At 52.4% G+C, this 18,097-nt stretch overlaps 1 protein-coding gene across 5 annotated transcripts in view; it reads left to right on the plus strand.

The window, feature by feature from the left end:
• PLEKHH1 (pleckstrin homology, MyTH4 and FERM domain containing H1) overlaps positions 1–18,097 on the plus strand; it is a 58,707-nt gene extending 40,610 nt beyond the window's left edge. For 3 of the 5 annotated variants that reach the window (XM_010809568.4, XM_010809567.4, XM_059890899.1), the window contains 19 exons: positions 143–285; positions 1,285–1,395; positions 2,631–2,717; positions 3,020–3,181; positions 4,284–4,364; positions 4,676–4,858; positions 5,260–5,368; positions 6,176–6,288; positions 6,822–7,067; positions 7,408–7,505; positions 7,982–8,159; positions 8,840–8,995; positions 10,004–10,104; positions 11,080–11,221; positions 12,309–12,451; positions 12,562–12,691; positions 14,278–14,364; positions 14,620–14,766; positions 15,676–18,097. In XM_010809568.4, the coding sequence (XP_010807870.1) occupies positions 143–285; positions 1,285–1,395; positions 2,631–2,717; positions 3,020–3,181; positions 4,284–4,364; positions 4,676–4,858; positions 5,260–5,368; positions 6,176–6,288; positions 6,822–7,067; positions 7,408–7,505; positions 7,982–8,159; positions 8,840–8,995; positions 10,004–10,104; positions 11,080–11,221; positions 12,309–12,451; positions 12,562–12,691; positions 14,278–14,364; positions 14,620–14,766; positions 15,676–15,837 (2,579 nt within the window). In that variant the 3' untranslated portion in view covers positions 15,838–18,097. The remainder of the gene's footprint in view (positions 1–142; positions 286–1,284; positions 1,396–2,630; positions 2,718–3,019; positions 3,182–4,283; positions 4,365–4,675; positions 4,859–5,259; positions 5,369–6,175; positions 6,289–6,821; positions 7,068–7,407; positions 7,506–7,981; positions 8,160–8,839; positions 8,996–10,003; positions 10,105–11,079; positions 11,222–12,308; positions 12,452–12,561; positions 12,692–14,277; positions 14,365–14,619; positions 14,767–15,675) is intronic. The other 2 variants (XM_024998096.2, XM_005212079.4) reach the window with 1 other exon arrangement.

Here is an 18,097-nt window from a genome sequence, read left to right on the forward strand (position 1 = left end):
GAAACAATGACGGGCCCCTCCTCTCCTCCCATGGGCAGTCCTACTTGGGGGTCCCTGGCGGGTGAGGAAGGCCCTGCAGTTCCCAGGCTGGGCTAGCCAAGAGGGTGTGGACCCAGGCCTGGACTCCTCTTCCCTTGGACAGGCGTCTCCGTGTCCTCGCTGAGCTCCGAGGGTGACTACGCCATTCCCCCGGATGCCTGCTCCTTGGACAGTGACTACTCTGAGCCTGAGCACAAACTGCAGCGCACCTCATCCTATTCCACTGATGGGCTGGGCCCGGGCGGGGTGAGCTGGGAGCTCCACTCCCACCCCACGGGGCCAAGGCAGGGCTGGGTGGGAGCGGACCGCCAGTAGGAGGCCCAGGCAGCAGCTGTGGGGTCCCTGGGACTGGCGAAGGGACAGCGGGGCCTGGGGGCTGCCACTGATGCTGTGAGGCCTCGGGGAGTGGGCGGGGGGTATGCAGTTACGAGGTCAGGTGCACTCAGACCTCATCACTATGGCCCGGGGGGCCCCGTGGGGCAGGAGGAGTTTACACGTGTTGCCTCTTTAGCACCACGCTGACCCGGGAATGCTGTGAGCGCTAACAGTGTATTTATTGAGTTCTTACTGTGCCGGGCACCATGCTCAGGGCTTTGCATGCCGTGTCTCATTTGTCCTCACAGTCATCTCAGGCTTATTACCCCACCTCGAGGATGAGAAGCCTGAGGCTCAGGTGTGCTGTTGTGCTCCAGAGCCGGCAGTGAATCCAGGTGGCTCATTCCCCAGCCCTTGCTCCACACCCCTGTGCTGCCCTGTCTTGTCTTTCCCTCCCCCTCCACAGACTCTCCTCCCCCACTCAGCTCATGTTCCCCAAACTCTTCTCTCACTCTTCCTTGCTGCCTGGAATGGCCTCCTTCCTCCTCTGGGTTCATCTCGAAGGAAAGGCTGATTTCCTTTCAAGGCTGGTTCAGGTATGGCTCCTGCTGGAAGCCTCCCCTGGCCAGCCTCTCGCTTGTACAGCCCCTGATCCACCACCTCCTCACGGTCATGTGTTGTCTCCCCCTGCCAGCAGGACCACCCATGCTTTATGACCTCTCTCTGCACCCTTAGCCGGGCAGTTCCCTGAAAACACACGTTGTTGTTGTTGTAGTCGCTAAGTCATGTCCGACACACACAGTAGATACTCGATAGTTTGTTTTAATTGATGACAAAGCAGCGATTCTGCTGGGCCCTTTTGGCCTGTGTGATGTCCAGGAACCCCAGTGATTTTTCCCCTTCTTGCCCTGCACCCTTCCACTCCTGCAGGAGTCACTGGAGAAGTCGGGCTACTTGCTGAAAATGGGGAGCCGGGTGAAGACGTGGAAGAGGCGCTGGTTTGTGCTGAGACAGGGACAGATCATGTACTACAAGTCTCCGGTGAGACCTTCCTTCCCTGGACAGTAGGCAAAAGTACCCACCCCAGCCCCAGAACTGCATGAGGGACTGGAAGCCGGGCAGAGGGCGAAGGTCTGGCAGGTGGAAGAGGCAGCCTGGGCAGGTTCCTGAGGCTCTGAGCCCCACATGGGACCAGGAGTGAAATCAAGCCCTGAGCAGTCAAGGGCACTTCTAGACCACTTGGCTTGGTGATTTCTTTTTCCTTCGGAAGCTGAGTTCTTCTTATGCCTGGTCCTGTAAATGAACTATTCCTAGGCTGCCCTCATGTGATCTGGACTGTTCTAACAGGGAGGCTTGTTTCCTCCTCCATCTCCTTCCAACGCTGTTTGGAATTAGGGAGCCTTAGGATCTGGGACCTAGGAGAAGGCAATGGCACCCCACTCCAGTACTCTTGCCTAGAAAATCCCATGGATGGAGGAGCCTGATAGGCTGCGGCCCATGGGGTCACTAAGAGTTGGACACGACTGAGCGACTTCACTTTCACTTTTCGCTTTCATACATTGGAGAAGGAGATGGCAATCCACTCCAGTGTTCTTGCCTAGAGAATCCCAGGGATGGGGAAGCCTCACGGGCTGCCGTCTATGGGGTCGCACAGAGTTGGACACGACTGAAGCGATTTAGCAGCAGAAGCGATTTAGCAGCAGCAGCAGGATCCTGGGACCTAGTTTGGCAGGATCTCCCTGGAGGACCAATGTTAATGTTTTTTTTTATTTAAAAATGTTTTTCAATGTTAATGTTTTAAAGAAGGTGAAAAGGCCTGTCTCTTGTGCAACTCCAATTGATTGGTAGTGCATGCCCTGAGCACCATGTTAAGGATTCTGGGCCTGTACCACTCAATGAGTAGGCATGCTCTGATTGATTAATAATGTCTGGAAAGGGTAATGGTGACATACAGGCCACCTGTTGATGACACTTGCTATAAAATATATAGTAGAAAGAATTTAAGGGCTTTATAGCTCAGGAATAACTTAGTGGCTTCTTACTCAATTTTTAAAAAGGTTCAAGCTATGCTTTTGAGGCCTGGATCAACAGGACCCATGTCTCTAATCATTGCTCCATTTACTTAGAACCAAGATCCAGAACAAGTTACCCATCATACCACAGCCCAGGAATGCTTGGGAGTCACTTTCCCCTTTGTGACCTGGAATAAGATCGGAGGGGAAACGGTGTGCTCTGGGAAGGCTCCAACCTCTTTCCTCTCCTTCCTTTCTTTACAGAGTGATGTCATCCGGAAACCGCAAGGCCAAGTGGAACTAAACTCCCGTTGCCAGATTGTTCGAGGGGAAGGTGCACAGACATTCCAGGTGAACATGGTCCTGGCAGTTGGTGTTTTAGATAGAAGAGGTGCTGGGTTTGGATATGGCTCTGATGAAAACAAAGATGGGGCAAGATGAGCGTGTGTGGAAGACATGACACTGACATTTGCATCGCTCCTCATTTGTGGGTTTGAGGAAGAAGAGGAGGCAGGATGTGAGATGGAGTGAAGTAGGAGAGAGATGGAAAAAAAAAGGAGAAGAAGGAAGGGCCGGTGGGCCAGAGTTCTGTGCCACCTCATAGCTGGGCCCCTGTTTTTCCATCCTCCTCTCCCCACCCCCTCACCCCCCAGCTCATCTCTGAGAAGAAGACCTACTACCTGACGGCTGACTCGCCTAGCCTGCTGGAGGAGTGGATCCGTGTCCTGCAGAGCCTGCTGAAGGTCCAGGCCATTGGGCCTCCAGCCCTGCCTCAGGGGGGCACCAAGCCCACCGTGAAGGGCTGGCTGACTAAGGTATGGGTTGGGGGATGGGGGAGGCATGTGGGCCTCCTGAGAGTCAGGGGAGCCAGGAGTGAGTCCCAGGGGTGGCGGGTCCCCTCCTGACACAGCTTTCTGCAGAGGGTTCCTCACATTGGTTACCTGTGGTCTGAGCCACATAAGGTGATGGTGAATGACTCTCTGGAAAAACAGGGATCAAGGTTGTTAGAGCAACAGCTGTTCTCAAGTCAGAGGGGGGAAACGAATGTCTTGGACCCATTTTGAGGTCATTTGAAGTTGCCCCCACTGCTGCTTTGTACCCACCACAGCTCAGTATGAATAGAGGGAAGCTGTGACCTCAGTGAGGCAGGCGTGGCCAAAGATTCATAATATCTCAGGCTGCCCTAAAGATGTTTTTTGATTTTTTTTTTTTTTTTTAAGCCGTGCCACTTGGCATGCAAGATCCTAGTTCCCTGACCAGGGATCGACCCCAGTGCCCTCTGTAGCGGAAGCTCAGAGTCTTAACCACTGGGCCACCAGGGAAATCCCTAAAGACATTTTAATTAGGGCCTTTCTGGTTGCAGGGAGCTGAGAAGCACTTGTTGACCCCCAGGGAGGGAGGTTAACAGGGAAGTGCAGTAACTAGGCCAGGACACTGTCAGGAGTGATACGTAAGAAGCTCCGTGCTCGGGGCTCTCCCTCTGCCTTCCTGTTCAGTCTGGGTTCACAGCCCTCTCCTCTGCTCGGGTGCAGTGTTTTTACACTTCATGATTATATTTGCCCAAGGACTTCAGCCCACAGTGGCCCTGCCCTCCCAACTCTAGTCCTTGCTGACTAGCAAGTTCTTCTTGTGGTCACATTCCTGGGACAGGACATCTGGTTGGCCAGGTCGACCTTTTAATGGCAGTTCATATGAGGGTGAATGGGGGTGTTGTGGCCATGGACCCTTGCTGTGAAAGGGCTGGTTCCATTAGTCGAGAATCTGGGTGGCATCTGAGTTTGACCTGGAATTGACCTAAGGGTCTGAGTTGAACCAGGGGTTTTGAGATCTGTCTCCTCGTGGCTTCTCTTTGCCAGTCCCAGATTTACTTCTGGGGTCATCTGATTCTGATAATGCTGGCTCACTTCTGACCTGCAGGTCAAGCATGGCCACTCCAAGCTGGTCTGGTGTGCTCTTGTTGGGAGAACCTTCTACTACTATCGAAGCCATGAGGACAAGGTACTTCCTGGCCTCCCAATAGCTTCCCCCAATCCGCATTCCTGTGGCTCCGTGTCCTGATGGAAGGCTCCACCCCAAACCCTATAACCAGTACAAAGCTAGTGGCCCTCTTTTGAGTGTGTGACCAGTGTGCAAGGCCCACAGGTTGTTTTTGTGTGGCATGTCTGTGCTCCTCCAGGCCTGTCTCCCCTTCCCCATCCTGTCATCCATCCACCTCCTTGATCCCCAGCCCTATAAGCCCTGAGGTTCAGAGAGAGGAGACTCCTCCATCCCTGTCAGCCCTCCCATTCATGCAAGGCTCCTGTCTGCAGCGACCCCTGGGCCGTCTGCCTGTGCGGGACGCGCGCATAGAGGAAGTAGATCGATCCTGCGACTCAGACGAGGACTATGAGGCTGGAGGAACCCGGCGGTTGCTGTCCTCCCACTACACGCTGGTGATCCACCCCCCGGAGCACAGCCCCACCTACCTCCTCATTGGCACCAAGCATGAAAAGGTGAGGGAGGGGCTGGGCCTCCGTGGCAAAGCTCAAACCTTTGATTCTCATCTTCCTTCCTTCTTCCCTGAGATTCCCAAAATTCAAACTTATTTTCCTCCTAGACATGTTGGCAGCTCATATTTCCTGATTGGGAATATTCCTTGTACTGGGTTCATTCCCAGCGACCAACATCTCTTCACTGGGGCCATGAGATGGAGGGGACCACAAGCTTAGGAACTTAGGTTCATATTCATTCGATCCCAAGACTTTCCTCTTAGAGACCAGTGGCCTCAGCTTGTGCCAACCAAGCAGGCTGAGCATCGCCCTGGACTTGGCCCCTTCAGGGAAGCGCCCTTGGAGGTCCTGCCTCCGTTCTCTCCCAGCCCAGCCCCATCAGCTGGCTTTCCGTCCGCTTCCAGGATACGTGGCTTTACCACCTCACGGTGGCTGCAGGTGGCAGCAGTGCCAAGGTGGGCACTGCCTATGAGCAGCTCATTGGAAAGCTGATGGATGGTGAAGGAGACCCGGGTAAGGCAAGGGTGGCCATCACTGCTGGGTTGGAGGGTGGTGGCTGAGTAATTGGTGGTTGGGAACCCCAAGAAAGCACAACCGTGCCCTGAAGCTGTTTGGAAAGCATCTGAGCAACAGAAGGGCATTCGTGTCCCATGCTCCAGGGCCTTGTTTCTGGTGAGGATACTGGGGAGACCACTCAGTATCTGGGGGAGTTGTCTGGGGAGCAGACACTTGGTCAATGTTTTACTTTGTTCCCTGCAACTTTGCTGGCCAGACAGAGGGTTGAGGAAAGAAGGTGGCTGGTTAATCTGTAGTTAGAGGTGGTTAATAAATGAAGTTAGGATCAGGCTGACTTGAGCCTGGGGCACTTAGAAGTCTGTATTTTGCTACTGGTTCTCAGGACCCTAAGGACCTAAGGGCTCCCAGCACACACACACTGCTCCACTGCTGCCTCAAGGCTTGTTTGTTCCAGGCTGATACACATTCCTTCATCCAGACCTGACGCTGCAATGAGGGGGCCTCCCTTGCACACACGCGCACACACACACACGCTTACAGATGCCCACGCCTTGCACACTCACTCCTACTGCAGCCCCATGAGCAAAGCAGCCTTCCTGTAAGCTGTGCTTCTGAGTGTGCTGAATAAATGCAGCGCACACCTGCCCAGCCCACGCTCTGTGGGTGTAAACGCAGCACAACCCGTGTGTCCAGACTGAAAACCCTGTGTTCCCTGCAGATCAGAGAAGGGGTGGGGTGGGGTGGGGGGCGCGTTTCCTGCGCACTTCTGACTGCCGCTGCTCTCTGGTGCTGTGCTCCGGGCAGACTCCCCCCTCTGGAGGCACCCCATGCTGTGCTACAGCAAAGACGGGCTGTACACCTCCCTCACCACCCTGCCCTCCGAGGCCCTGCAGACGGAAGCTGTCAAGCTCTTCAAGGTAAAGTGGGAGCTGAGCCCAGGCCCACAGGCTGGCAGTTGGCACCCTTGCCCTGCATCTCAGCTCTGGCCAGAGCAGTTCTGTGCACCGTGGTGATGGAGACCCAGGCAGTTTAGGGGGTAGCTTACAGAGGGATCTGAAGAGGATGGGAGACAGTCCCTCAGGGTTCCCACCGTGTCCTTTATGGGGAAGATACTGGAAGCTCTGGGATGTCACCCCTGGGCCCTTGAAATGAAGAGCTGCCGTCCTTCTGGAGTGCACAGTGGGAAGGGGCAGGTTTCTGTTGCTTCTGGACCTGAGAGGTTCTGGTCTATTTTGGATGTTCTTTGTTCCCCTCTGAATATTCTATCTTTTTAAAAAATGAATATGTCTTGTTTATGTAACGGGAATATTTAAAGAAGGAAAGATCCTCTCCCAAAGTAACCATTTCAGAAAGCATAGATATTCTCAAGCAGTAATGATGCTCCCTCTGAGAAAGCGCTGTCTGCAGTGAACCGGGGCCTCCCTTGAGCTCTCGGGGTCGGGGGGGACAGGCCAGTCTGTCCCAGCCACAGAGGACAGTCGTCAAGGAACCGCCCGAGCCTGCCGTCGTCTCCCTGCAGTCCTGCCAGCTCTTCATCAACGTGCCCGTGGAAGCCGCCTCGGTGGACTACCACGTGTCCCTGGCGCAGACGGCGCTGCAGGTCTGCCTGGTTCACCCCGAGCTGCAGAGCGAGATCTACTGCCAACTCATGAAGCAGATCAGCTGCCGCCCGCCGCAGAAGTACTCCCTCATGCAGGTGGGCGTCCCTGGGGCAGAACAGCTGTGGGCCAGGGCTGCCCAGGAGGTGGGAAAGGTGGAAGGAGGTGACTGGGCACATATCCTCCGAGCCTGGCGGCCAGCAGGCAGCCTCGGGGTACAAAGCTGTCCCACTGTCTGCTCTGTGCCCCTCCTGGATGTCCACACACAGACTGCCTGACTACAGTTTTGGATGGAGCCTGGCCAAGCTGGCCCTCCTCGTGCCCACAGAAGGTTGGGGGCTGTGGTTTGGAGGGGCTGCTGAAGGCTCTGCAGCTCAGGACCGTGAGGGTGGTGGCGTGCAGACCCAGCACTCACCCCGCACTTCCTTCCCCGCTCAGTGCTGGCAGCTCCTGGCTCTGTGCGCCCCCCTCTTCCTGCCTCAGCACCACTTCCTCTGGTATGTCAAGCAGCAGCTCCAGCGCCATGCGGATCCCAGGTGAGATAGTGCCCCTCTGGCGTTACTGGCAGGCGTGATCGAGAGGGATGCTGAGGGAGACCAGGATGGATCAGATCGCCCCTGCTCCCTGGGATTTGTGTGGTGGCCGTGGAGACTTTGCCCATCAGCATGTACACTGATAGGCACATGGCGATCCAGGCACTCTGGGCTCCTCTACATGCCAGTCCACGTAGGCATGGGTATTTTGTGGGGGCTTTCATGTGAAGCTACAGTGCCCCCACACCCCCATATTTTCATTCTCTGTTGCCATGTTTTTGGGCTCCTGCAGAAAATAGCCATGCCAGCAGCCTGCAGCAAATAGACCCCGAAAGACAAAGTAACACCCCAGACCTGTCTTCAGGGCTCCTATCACAGCCTCCCAGCTGCGGGTTCAGTCCTACAGGTTATGTGTCGGTAGGGAGCCGGGGGTGAGTGGATTCCCCAGTGTTCCTTTTTCCCTTCACCTGTCTTTTTAGAAACGAAACTGGTCAGTACGCCACGTACTGCCAGCGGGCGGTGGAGCGGACGCTGCAGACTGGGGAGCGGGAGGCCAGGCCATCGCGCATGGAGGTGGTGTCCATCCTGTTGCGGAACCCCTTCCACCACTCCCTGCCCTTCAGCATCCCCGTGCACTTCGCCAATGGGACCTACCAGGTGACCAGGCTGCCGAGATCCCTGAGCTGAGTCTTCTCATGTCACTGACCCAGAGGAGAACACCTTTGGGCCAGAGGGTGCTGAGCCTCCGTAGGCCCAGCAGATCATAATAGGAAGACCAGCCGAAGCACAGGCCTGGGGTTTAGAGGGCGAGTGGGGCCATTTGCGCCAGTGTGGAGGGAGGAAGGGGCTGGAATCTCAAAAGTGCTTCAGTGTTCGAGGCCTGGGAGGTGGATCTTTTGAACCCACTGCACGAACAGGGAAGCTGAGACACTGACCAAGAGGGTGGCCTGGGAAAGGGCCCCCCAAAAGCGTTTATAGCATGTGGGACTGCAGTTCACTGTGGGCAGGCTCCTCCCTTAGGCACTCACCACTCCACATGGAAACCAGCTTCCTTTGGCCTTTGCAATTGCCCTTTCAGACTCCTGGTAGCTCAGCCTGCAATGTAGGAGACTTAGGTTTGATCCCTGGGTTGGGAAAATCCCCTGGAGAAGGAAATGGCAACCCACTCCAGCATCCTTGCCTGGAGAGTTCCATGAACAGAGGAGCCTGGCGGACTACAGTCCATGGGGCTGCGAAGAATTGGACACGACTAAGCGACTTTCACTTCACTTGCTTCTTTCAGTCACGCCTTTCCACCTCCTGGGCCCTGACCCCTCCACTGGCCCCTCTCCCGGCAGGTGGTGGGTTTTGACGGCTCCTCCACCGTGGACGAGTTCCTCCAGCGGCTAAACCAGGAGACGGGCATGAGGAAGTCCTCCCATTCGGGCTTTGCCCTATTCACGGATGACCCTGCTGGCAGGGACCTGGAACACTGCCTGCAGGGGAGCGTCAAGGTGATGGCCCCACCCCCAAGCCAACTGAGTCCCTGCTGCGCCACCTTGGCCTTCAGGATTTTGTGTTCCCAACCTGTTGGAGACTAGCCCGAGGCATTCCCCCAGGCCAGCATTTCTGTGCCATCCTAAAATGAGCCCATACAGGCAGAGTTGTCTCTGCCCTTGTCTCTGGAGAGATTTCCACATCCCTCCCTTCCTTGAGAGGCTTTTCAGCTTCCAGGGGAAAAGCTGCCTCTCAGCTCAGTGTTGGAAGGACAGGGAGGCTCTTGTCAGCATCAGCCTGACCTGGGCAGAGCCCCCTGCCAGTTCCATACACACACGCACAGACAGACAACTGTATGCTGGACCCAGCAGATGTGTTGCTGGCCACTCACTCTTACCTCAACTGCCAAGGCCCACTGTGCTTACAGGTTCCATCATAAAGAGGTAGATCCCTCTGTATGGACTTTGAGTGGGATTCGAGCCCTGTGTTGTATTAGGGTCTGGGGTTAGAGCTGCAGGGCATGCTGGCTGTTGGTGGGAATGTGCTGGAGCAGTTGATAAGGATGCTTTCTCTATGGTGACAGGACAAAGGCTTCTATAGTCTTTTACCATTGCCTGGAAAAACTATGCCATGTACCTTCTTTGTAAATGCCTGGCATCTGTGAGGCTTTGTTACATAGGAGGCCTCTGGTAATACTTGTTGAAGAGGAGAATGGCGGCTGGTGGAAGGAAAGTGGAGCTGGTGGTAAGGGGCCATGTTTTTTGACTGGGGCCACCTTGGGAGGTGGCCTCAGATGTTAAGGCAGTGGGGGACAGTGTTCCACGGTTTGCTGCCCACACTGCACGCAGAGATCCACCTCTGTCTGTAAGGAAGTCGCTGGCACCCTGGGTTCTGGGAGCATGAAGCCCTCTCAGGTCAGCCTCCGGATGGAGAACGATCATTCTGCTCTGCCTGGGTCCAGGCATGACTGGCCCTTCTTCCCCTCATCGGGAGCTTTTCTGACTTTGCTCTTTTGCATCTTGCAGATCTGTGATGCCATCTCCAAGTGGGAACAAGCCCTGAAGGAGCTGCACACCGGAAAGTCTGAGGGCGGCACACGTGTTGTGAAGCTGATTTACAAGAACAGGTCCTGAGGGCTGCCAAGGCGGGCACCAAGCATGAGGGCTGCTGCTGGGGTGCAGCTCCTCACTTTTTCACTGGAGGCCTGTCCTTCACAGATAGGCCCACAGATATAACACTGCCTACTGGTCACTAGCTGGGGGCCCAGGCAGGCTGTGCTGTTCTCTGTGAGACCCTGGACAGCTCAGGCTTTTGGTCCCTGTACTGTATCTGCACACTCACACATGTGTGCAAACACATACACATACACCCCTGACTGCCAGCCAACTTCCTCAGGTGGCTACATGTGCTACCTTAAGAGAGGAAGATTTTGAGCACTGGATATTTAAGGCTAAAGAATAAATTGCTCCTGTACCAATTCCAGGAAATACAGGAGCCATCCTGACTTTATATCACTTTGAGTAAGAAAATTTCATCTCAGATATGTCTCCAGGCAAATAATTTCCATTAGTCTCTTGGAATCTTAACTCATCCAGTTCCCTAATGAACTGTGAAAAAGGGGCTTCCCAGGTGGCGCTGTGGCAAAGAACCTGCCTGCCAATGCAAGACACCACGGGTTCAGTCCCTGGGTTGGGAAGATCCCCTGGAGGAGGGCAAGGCAACCAAATCCAGTATTCTTACCTGAAGAATCCCATGGACAGAGGAGCCTGGCAGGCTACAGTCCATAGGGTTGCAAAGAGTCAGATACAACTGAAGCGACTTTGCATGCATGCACCAGGTACCAGCTTCCCCTCACCTAATCCGGAAGTCTAAAGGTGAATTCAGATTTAACCACACGCTACTGTTGCTGTGAGATCTGGTGGCCCTGTATCTTCTCTGTGTCATGCTTGGTTAAATTTTCTGGAGGCAGTGGAAAACAGACTCACAAATGGTATAAAAAGAGTAGTTTCTTTCTTTGGAAATCAAGATATACAGCTGCAGAGACAGCCTCGTCCGTTTGGGATTCCAGTTTAGTCCTGGCTTCTCTTTCTCTCTCCTGTAGGCTGTATTTTCGGAGTCAAGTCAAAGGTGAGACAGAGCGAGAGCGTCTGCTGCTCGCCTCCCAAACTAATGGAGAGATAGTGGCAGGGAGGTTTCCTGTCAACAAGGAGCTGGCTCTGGAGATGGCTGCCCTGATGGCTCAGGTAAGGTTCTGTTCAGGAATCAGGAGGGTCAGGGGACCGTCTTGAACTCGCAGGCAGAATGCATCACATGGGAGGAAACAGAAGATTCTGCAGGTTCTGAGGTGCCAGAGAGGGTGGCCTTGCTGACTCCTTACCTAGTAGGGCACCTCACTGCAGACACTGAGAGCATGGAGCCCAGGGGCCTGTTTGAATCCAGCCACCTAACTGCTATGAGATCTTGGCCAACTTACTTTTCTTATCTATGCCTTAGTTCTCTTTTGTATTCTGAAAGCAAAAATCCCTTCCTGCTGCACCTACAGTGTTGTACTATGAGTCTTAGATAATGTATGTTGTAAAATGTGTACTCACCAGCTGTCAAACGCTGCAGTGAGAACTGGGGAAAGGAACGTGCGTTCAGGCTTTGACTCTTCTTCCTGTTACCTTTAGGAGGCTGTCTTGCCAAAGGCATCAGGGATGCCTTCTTGTTTCCCCTAAGAGTCTGGGTTTATATGCTGGAGAAGGGGAAATAATAACAGTTGATCTTTAATAAACATGTACTGAATATGCCAGAGAGAGCCCTGTGCTGAGCGTTTTATATGCATTATCCTATTTAGTTCTCATCCTTACTTTGTAGGAGAGTAAACAGAACAGAGTTTAACCTGATTGTGGTTTCAAAGCTGGTAAATGGCAGAGCTGGAATTTGAGTCAAGCATCTGACTCCCATGGCCACATCTGGAACACTGCTATACTGTAGGATCTGTAGCATCTTCCGCCCTCTATCCCATAGTTTGGGATTAGAAGCCAGAATTTCTGTAGTGTTGTCTGCCACTGATTAGCTACATCTTTGGATAAGGCACTTAACTTCAGCTCCAAAATGAACGTTGAACTTGACAATCTTTAATATTCTTGGACCCTAAGATTTTTTCTCTGGTGTCTGTGAAACTTGAGATAAGGGTCTGTTCACAATAAATGTTTTTTTTTCATCCATTCCCTCCTCACCAATAAAGGAATGAAATGATGGTTTATTGTACCTCTCTCAGCAGGCCCCCACCCACACCCTATCCACACCCGATTTCCTGACTTGTCCCTCCGCGTGCTTCTATCGCAGGTAGAGTACGGGGACTTGGAGAGGCCCATCCTTCCAGGACCTGGGGGTACACCCTCTGCCAAGGCTCAGCATCACCTCCAGCAGGTCCTGGACAGGTTCTACCCAAGGCGCTACAGACACGGGGCCCCCCCTGAACAGCTGAGGTAGGCTGCAGGGTTTTGCAGGAGTCACTGTGGGGAGGGCTGCAGAGTTGGGGAAACCTCAGAGCTGCGACAGAAACTTGGCACCCTGTCTCTCTGTCTGTCCAAACCAGGCACCTGGCAGATCAGCTGACCACGAAGTGGGCGGCACTGCAAGGCTGCTCCTCTCCTGAGTGCGTCCGCATCTACCTGACGGTGGCCCGGAAATGGCCCCTCTTTGGTGCTAAGCTCTTTGCTGCTCAGGTAAGTGTGAGCATTTCCAGTGGAAGGAGTGGTTACCATCCCATCTGGAAGCCCACCATACCATCAGAACTCCCTTAAGTTTCTCAGGGATTCCATCAGGTTTGAGCCAGTTCAGTCTCAACTAGTAGCGTCCGCCTGCACACTAGTGACCACTAGGGGTCGCAATCTCTCCACCCATTTCTTGCCTGCTGCAAGCTTTCCCTGGTCCAAAGCAGTTGTGACTCATTGCTTTTGGACCAGGATTATTTCTGGGTGACCCTCAACTTTCCTTTATTGATTTCTTTCCCAATCCTACCCTTGAAAAAAAAAAAAATAGGGTCAACTAATTCACAGCAGGGTTCAGACTTGATGTGACGTCCCTCTCAAGAGTGCTTTCATTTGAAAAGAACTTTGAAAGGACGTGTTAGTATCATGACCTAAACAAACACACCTCCACTGACATGGAGTGGCCAAGGGGGATGTGACTACTCAGGCAGCAGTTCATTTCTCTTGCATGAAGGCCAGGTGGCCAACAGTAATTTCAGCTGGAACTCTTCTTCACTGGCTATCTGGTACGTGTGAACTTTGTACATAATCACAGAGTGTGTGGATGCTGGATCAATGCTGGATGCTGGATCGTGATCCTGTTCACTGAGGGTACAGATCAGACAGTAGACATTCACTCATTCATTCAACGAAGAACTGTTGAGCTCCGATTATACCTCATGCATTGCGCTGGTTGTTTGTGGTTGCAAGATGTAAGCAAATCCGACACAGTCCTTGCCTTCATGGAGCTTCCCTAGTAGGGAAGGTCCACATTAATCAAATACTAATTCTCTCTCTCTCTAAATACATATATAATTTTTTTACAAGTTGTCACAGTGCCATGAAGGAAAAGTATAGGGGTGTTATAAAGGCATATAACATGGGGACCCTCTTGGCCTGGAAGGTTGGGGAAAGCTCCTGATGAAAGAGACATGTCCATCTCTGTTCCCAGACTTCTGGATAGAAGAGATAGGAGATCCAGATTGCCCTAATGCAGCCCTGGCAGGGAAAATTAGTCATTCTAAGACTTGCCCACCAAATAGTCACTTTTCTCCCTGGTAGGGCCTAAAGCCTTTAAGGTTGCATTATTGTTTTCCTGATTTTTAAAAAAAAATAATCCCTAGAAAATTGGTTGAAGCAGGATGCACTGGAGCTGGGAGAAACTGGGTGGAACGCTTTCAGTTTCTGAGAGCCAGGAGAAGACAGCCTGTTCTCCATGCCTGTGACGGAACAGCCAGGGCTGGACTCTGCTCTGCAGCAGGAACAGAGTGTGCTCTGCTCTGTTTTGTAGCAGGGTGGGCTGTGGGTACTGCAAGAAAGTGATACCCTTCCCCACTCAGCGTAGTTCGTAAGCGGCCAGAGCTCCAAGCCAGACGCCTGCCACAAGCAGACTGTTTATCCAGTATGCTGTACAAATACCATCTTCTGTGTTTTCTAAAAGGAGAAAAAAGTTGGAAATCACTGCCTAGCAGATCCCTGGATGTGCCTTCTACTTCAGAAAGCTCTAGTGGTTCAGAATCCTAGCTGTGACTCGGTCTGATGGGATTTTCCTGTTCCCCCAGCCTGCACAGCTGTCTTCCAAGGAGAGCGCTCTGGTGTGGATTGCTGTGAATGAGGATGGAGTCAGCATCTTGGACCACAACACTATGGTATGGGAGGGTGAGGGCTGGCTCCCGGGTGGCTCCTCTCTGCACTCAGAGTCCTGAGCTGAGTGACAGTGGTTGCTCTGCCCCCACTACCCCCACCCCAAGCTCTGCTGTCTAGTCTAGACACAGCTATAGACATTTGGATGGAGCTCTCCAAAGTGTGGCCACTTCAGACTTCTTTCTCCTGGTCTGACGAGACTCCCAGCTCAGGAGGCAGGGGGAAAGCTACCCAGGAACTAACTGGATTGCTTCTCACAGCAACTGCACGTCACCTATCCCTACTCTTCGGTGATGACCTTCGGTGGCTGCCGAGATGACTTCATGCTTGTGATCAGATCCGTTCCAGACCAGAGCTCTGGGAAAGGCCACGTTGAGAAGTTGATCTTCCGGATGGCTGCTCCCAAGGTGGGCCTGAAAGCTGCTACAACATTTGACTCTGATCGAATATAATGAGGTGGGCTTGGAGCACAGAAAGGAAACTGGGGTTATGATAATACCTCAGAAGGGCCCCGCCCCAAACAAAAACGTTTGGCCTTGTCTCTGATCAGTACTCCTGAGGGTGCTGGGCTGGTAGGTAGAGGGGCTGGTGGGGGCACTCCTCACGTTACTTCTTCTGTTCTGTCAGCCACAGCACTGGGCAGCTTGGGCTGGGGCCCTCTCGCTGCTCGTCCGTGCAGCAGGCCCAGGCCCAGGGCGGCTTCCTCCTCCAGGCGCTCTCCCCTTGCCTTGGGTTCTGCTATCCCAGCACTTGTCACAAGTCGGCCAGTCAGCACAGATTCCCCTTCCCTGGGGTTTTGAAGAAGGTCCAAAGACCTGTTTGGCTTTAAGGGCCTTGTTCCTACTCGGTACAGGAAATGTTGATTGGCAAAAATAACAATTCCAGAGACTCTGAAACCGAAGTTCTGATTTATAGTTTCTGGCTCCCTTCTGAGCAGCTGGAAACCCTGTTGTTTTAATGCTAAAGCTGGAGTTTGACAAACCTCCTCCTTCTTTTAATACTGTCCCTGCCCAAGGAGAGGACACGCAGGTCCCTTCCTCCAGGGAGGCCGCCTGCCCCGGCTTGGAGACAGCCAAAGCGGAATGTTGGTCCTCCTGTTTTCAGGAGGTACCATGGACTCCAGACGCCCATTTCACTGGTTGTCTGAACCTCACCAGTAATGATCCCCCGCTTGGACATTTCCACCCCGGGTGGGTATTAAGAGACAAACCAAAGCCCAAGAAGCTTATGTACCCAGTGCAACAGCTAGTGAGAGAGCGAGCCAGAATTCAAGCCAAAGCTAGTTCCATTCCTTCGTTTCTCTGTTGTCTCCTTAGATTGCAGAGGTGACCCTCATCTTGGCCAGCTACATGAACCACTGCTCCACAACTGTGAACCCACCCTCCACGCCCGCTGCTGCCTGCCAGCCATGGGAACTGGATGGACGACAGTTCTTTGCTTCTGTTCCCTGTGCTGCCAAGGGGCCAACGTTGCTGTGAATATTTCTCTTGCCCTTTTCCCCACCACCAGCTGGTGCCTCTGGGATTAGACATGTATCCTCGGGTGATACTACTGTGATGGGTCTGATAGCCCCCGCACCCCGCCCCAGTTGTTCTGTGAAATGTGTACTTCGGTGTCCACTTTACTCTCCAGGTGCCTTATCATGTTCCAGGGCCAACCTTTAAAAATCCAGACCCAGTATAAAAACCACTTCCCCCCCGCACACACACAAAAATACTGAGCTGTGGATGCTGTTCGGTTCTAGACGCAGGGTTGCCCGCTGCCCCTGGTCACTGAGGGCATCAGTGCTGTACGTCAGCTTTCCTGCACTGCTGCTCTCAGGGAGACTAGTATTTTTTATATTGGCTATGGTCCTCACGCAGGGATTTATACTTGAAGTTTTCCTGACATCCCTGAACGGGAGAGGACTAGAATTTCCAATTCACTTGAACTTCAACAAAAGCCTGGAACTCACTCAGGCTGGACTTCCTTTCCCACACGGGAGAGGTGTTGGCGGGGCTGGAGATAAAGGAGTTGACCCACCTTTCCCCTTCCCCTGCTACACACGAGGCATCAGTGGCGCCCTTCTGGGGCAGCGGCCCCTGCCCCTGCAGGACAAGATACTGTCCCCCGAGAATGAAGCTGGTCTCCTCACACTGGACCATCAGCGCAACGGAGTACAAGCAAGGGCAGGGGTGGGTCTACCCTGGCTTCTCCTTGTCTCATTTTAACGACTGGACAGGGCTCAGTGAAGCCTGTGCTTACTACTGTAGAAGGTGGGCATCACTTATTCCCCTGCTCATTGAAAAACCAAGCAAATGCATCCTGCTTTTTGCTACTCTGTGAGGCCACCAAAAATGACTCAGAAACAGAAGATCCCCCCTCCAGGCTTGTGAGGATTTGCTTAAGACTTCTGGTGAACTTGTACTGGGAATTAGTTTGAGGGCAGAGCACACACATGTGTTATCTGATGCCTGACTGAAAGTTTCTTTCACCTTTTGCCTCCTGGTGATGCCAGTATCTCCCTACCCCCGAGTGAGACCTGCTGTTGAGTGCAGAGATGGTCTTGTCTCCGCCCTCCCCTGACAGGGAAAAAAAAAAAAAAAGACGAAAGAGTTCATTTATACTCTGATATTCCAACACGGGAGAAACTGAGTTTTATTTCATAGCTCTAACTCAGCCTTATCATTTTTCAATAAAGTGCTGAACAAACTACCTGAGTTTAGCAATAGCATCTATGAACCAAGCCTTTAACCCCAACAAAGTGTGTGGTGGGGGCACACTGCAAAAACTGCAAGGCTGGAACTAGTTTATCTGAACACCTCAGCTGCTGTAAGCTTCCCCTCTCACCCTTTAAACTGAGAAGCATGACGAAAAAGGCAGCACATCAGAGTGTCTGCCTCTTTTAAATGAACTGGACTTTGCCAGGCTGGCAATTTTATAGCTGCCTCCCAATTTGGTTTCTCCCTTTCCCCCACGATTTGGGATTTAGCTGAGACATTTCTACCTCGAACAAGTCACATGTCATATGTCCCACAGAATCCCGAATAACCCTTCCAGGGCTGGTGTAAAAGGCAGAAGTTACAGCTCTGGTTTTGTAATATCTTGAATATCTCTAAGACAAATAAGGATATTATCCTTTTGGATAAAATATTATCCTATCCAAATAAGGATAATATCCTATTAATAAGGATATTATCTACAGGACCCTGTACAGAACTACCCTGTACAGAACACAGGAGCTAGGTGGACAGAGACTAGACTTTTGTAGGACATTGCTTCCTACTAACCAGTCCCTGAAGGACTTGCTTTTTTTCTTTCTTAACTTTTATACAGGGACACTGCATAGTTGGAACAATTATCTTTTTCAAAAGAGCTGATGTCAGGAGTTAAAATAAAAAATCCCAAAGAAAAAGTAAGCAGGAATGGAACTGTGTTCCTACTGAGTTTAGAGGGTCAAGCTGTTTTCCCTGCCCTGTCTTCTTCCCAGCCCTTCAGGAATCCTCCCTAGTTTGTTGATTTTATACAAAAGAAACAACCTTATAAACAAAGGCTTCTATAGTATGTATGTTTATCCTTCTTCAACATGTCTGGGAACCAAAGTCAAATTTCTGTCTGGCTTTTTGTTTCATCCCTCTTGGAAAAAGAAGTTTTTGGAGTCATAGACAATGCTGAGTAACAAGAGTATTAATGTACTTGACACCCTTGACCGAAATGCCACGATCATGTTTGTCAATAAAAAGCAGCTGTCTGAACCAA

Source organism: Bos taurus, chromosome 10, assembly GCF_002263795.3.
Source record: "Bos taurus isolate L1 Dominette 01449 registration number 42190680 breed Hereford chromosome 10, ARS-UCD2.0, whole genome shotgun sequence".
In the NCBI taxonomy this organism is placed as follows: domain Eukaryota; kingdom Metazoa; phylum Chordata; class Mammalia; order Artiodactyla; family Bovidae; genus Bos; species Bos taurus.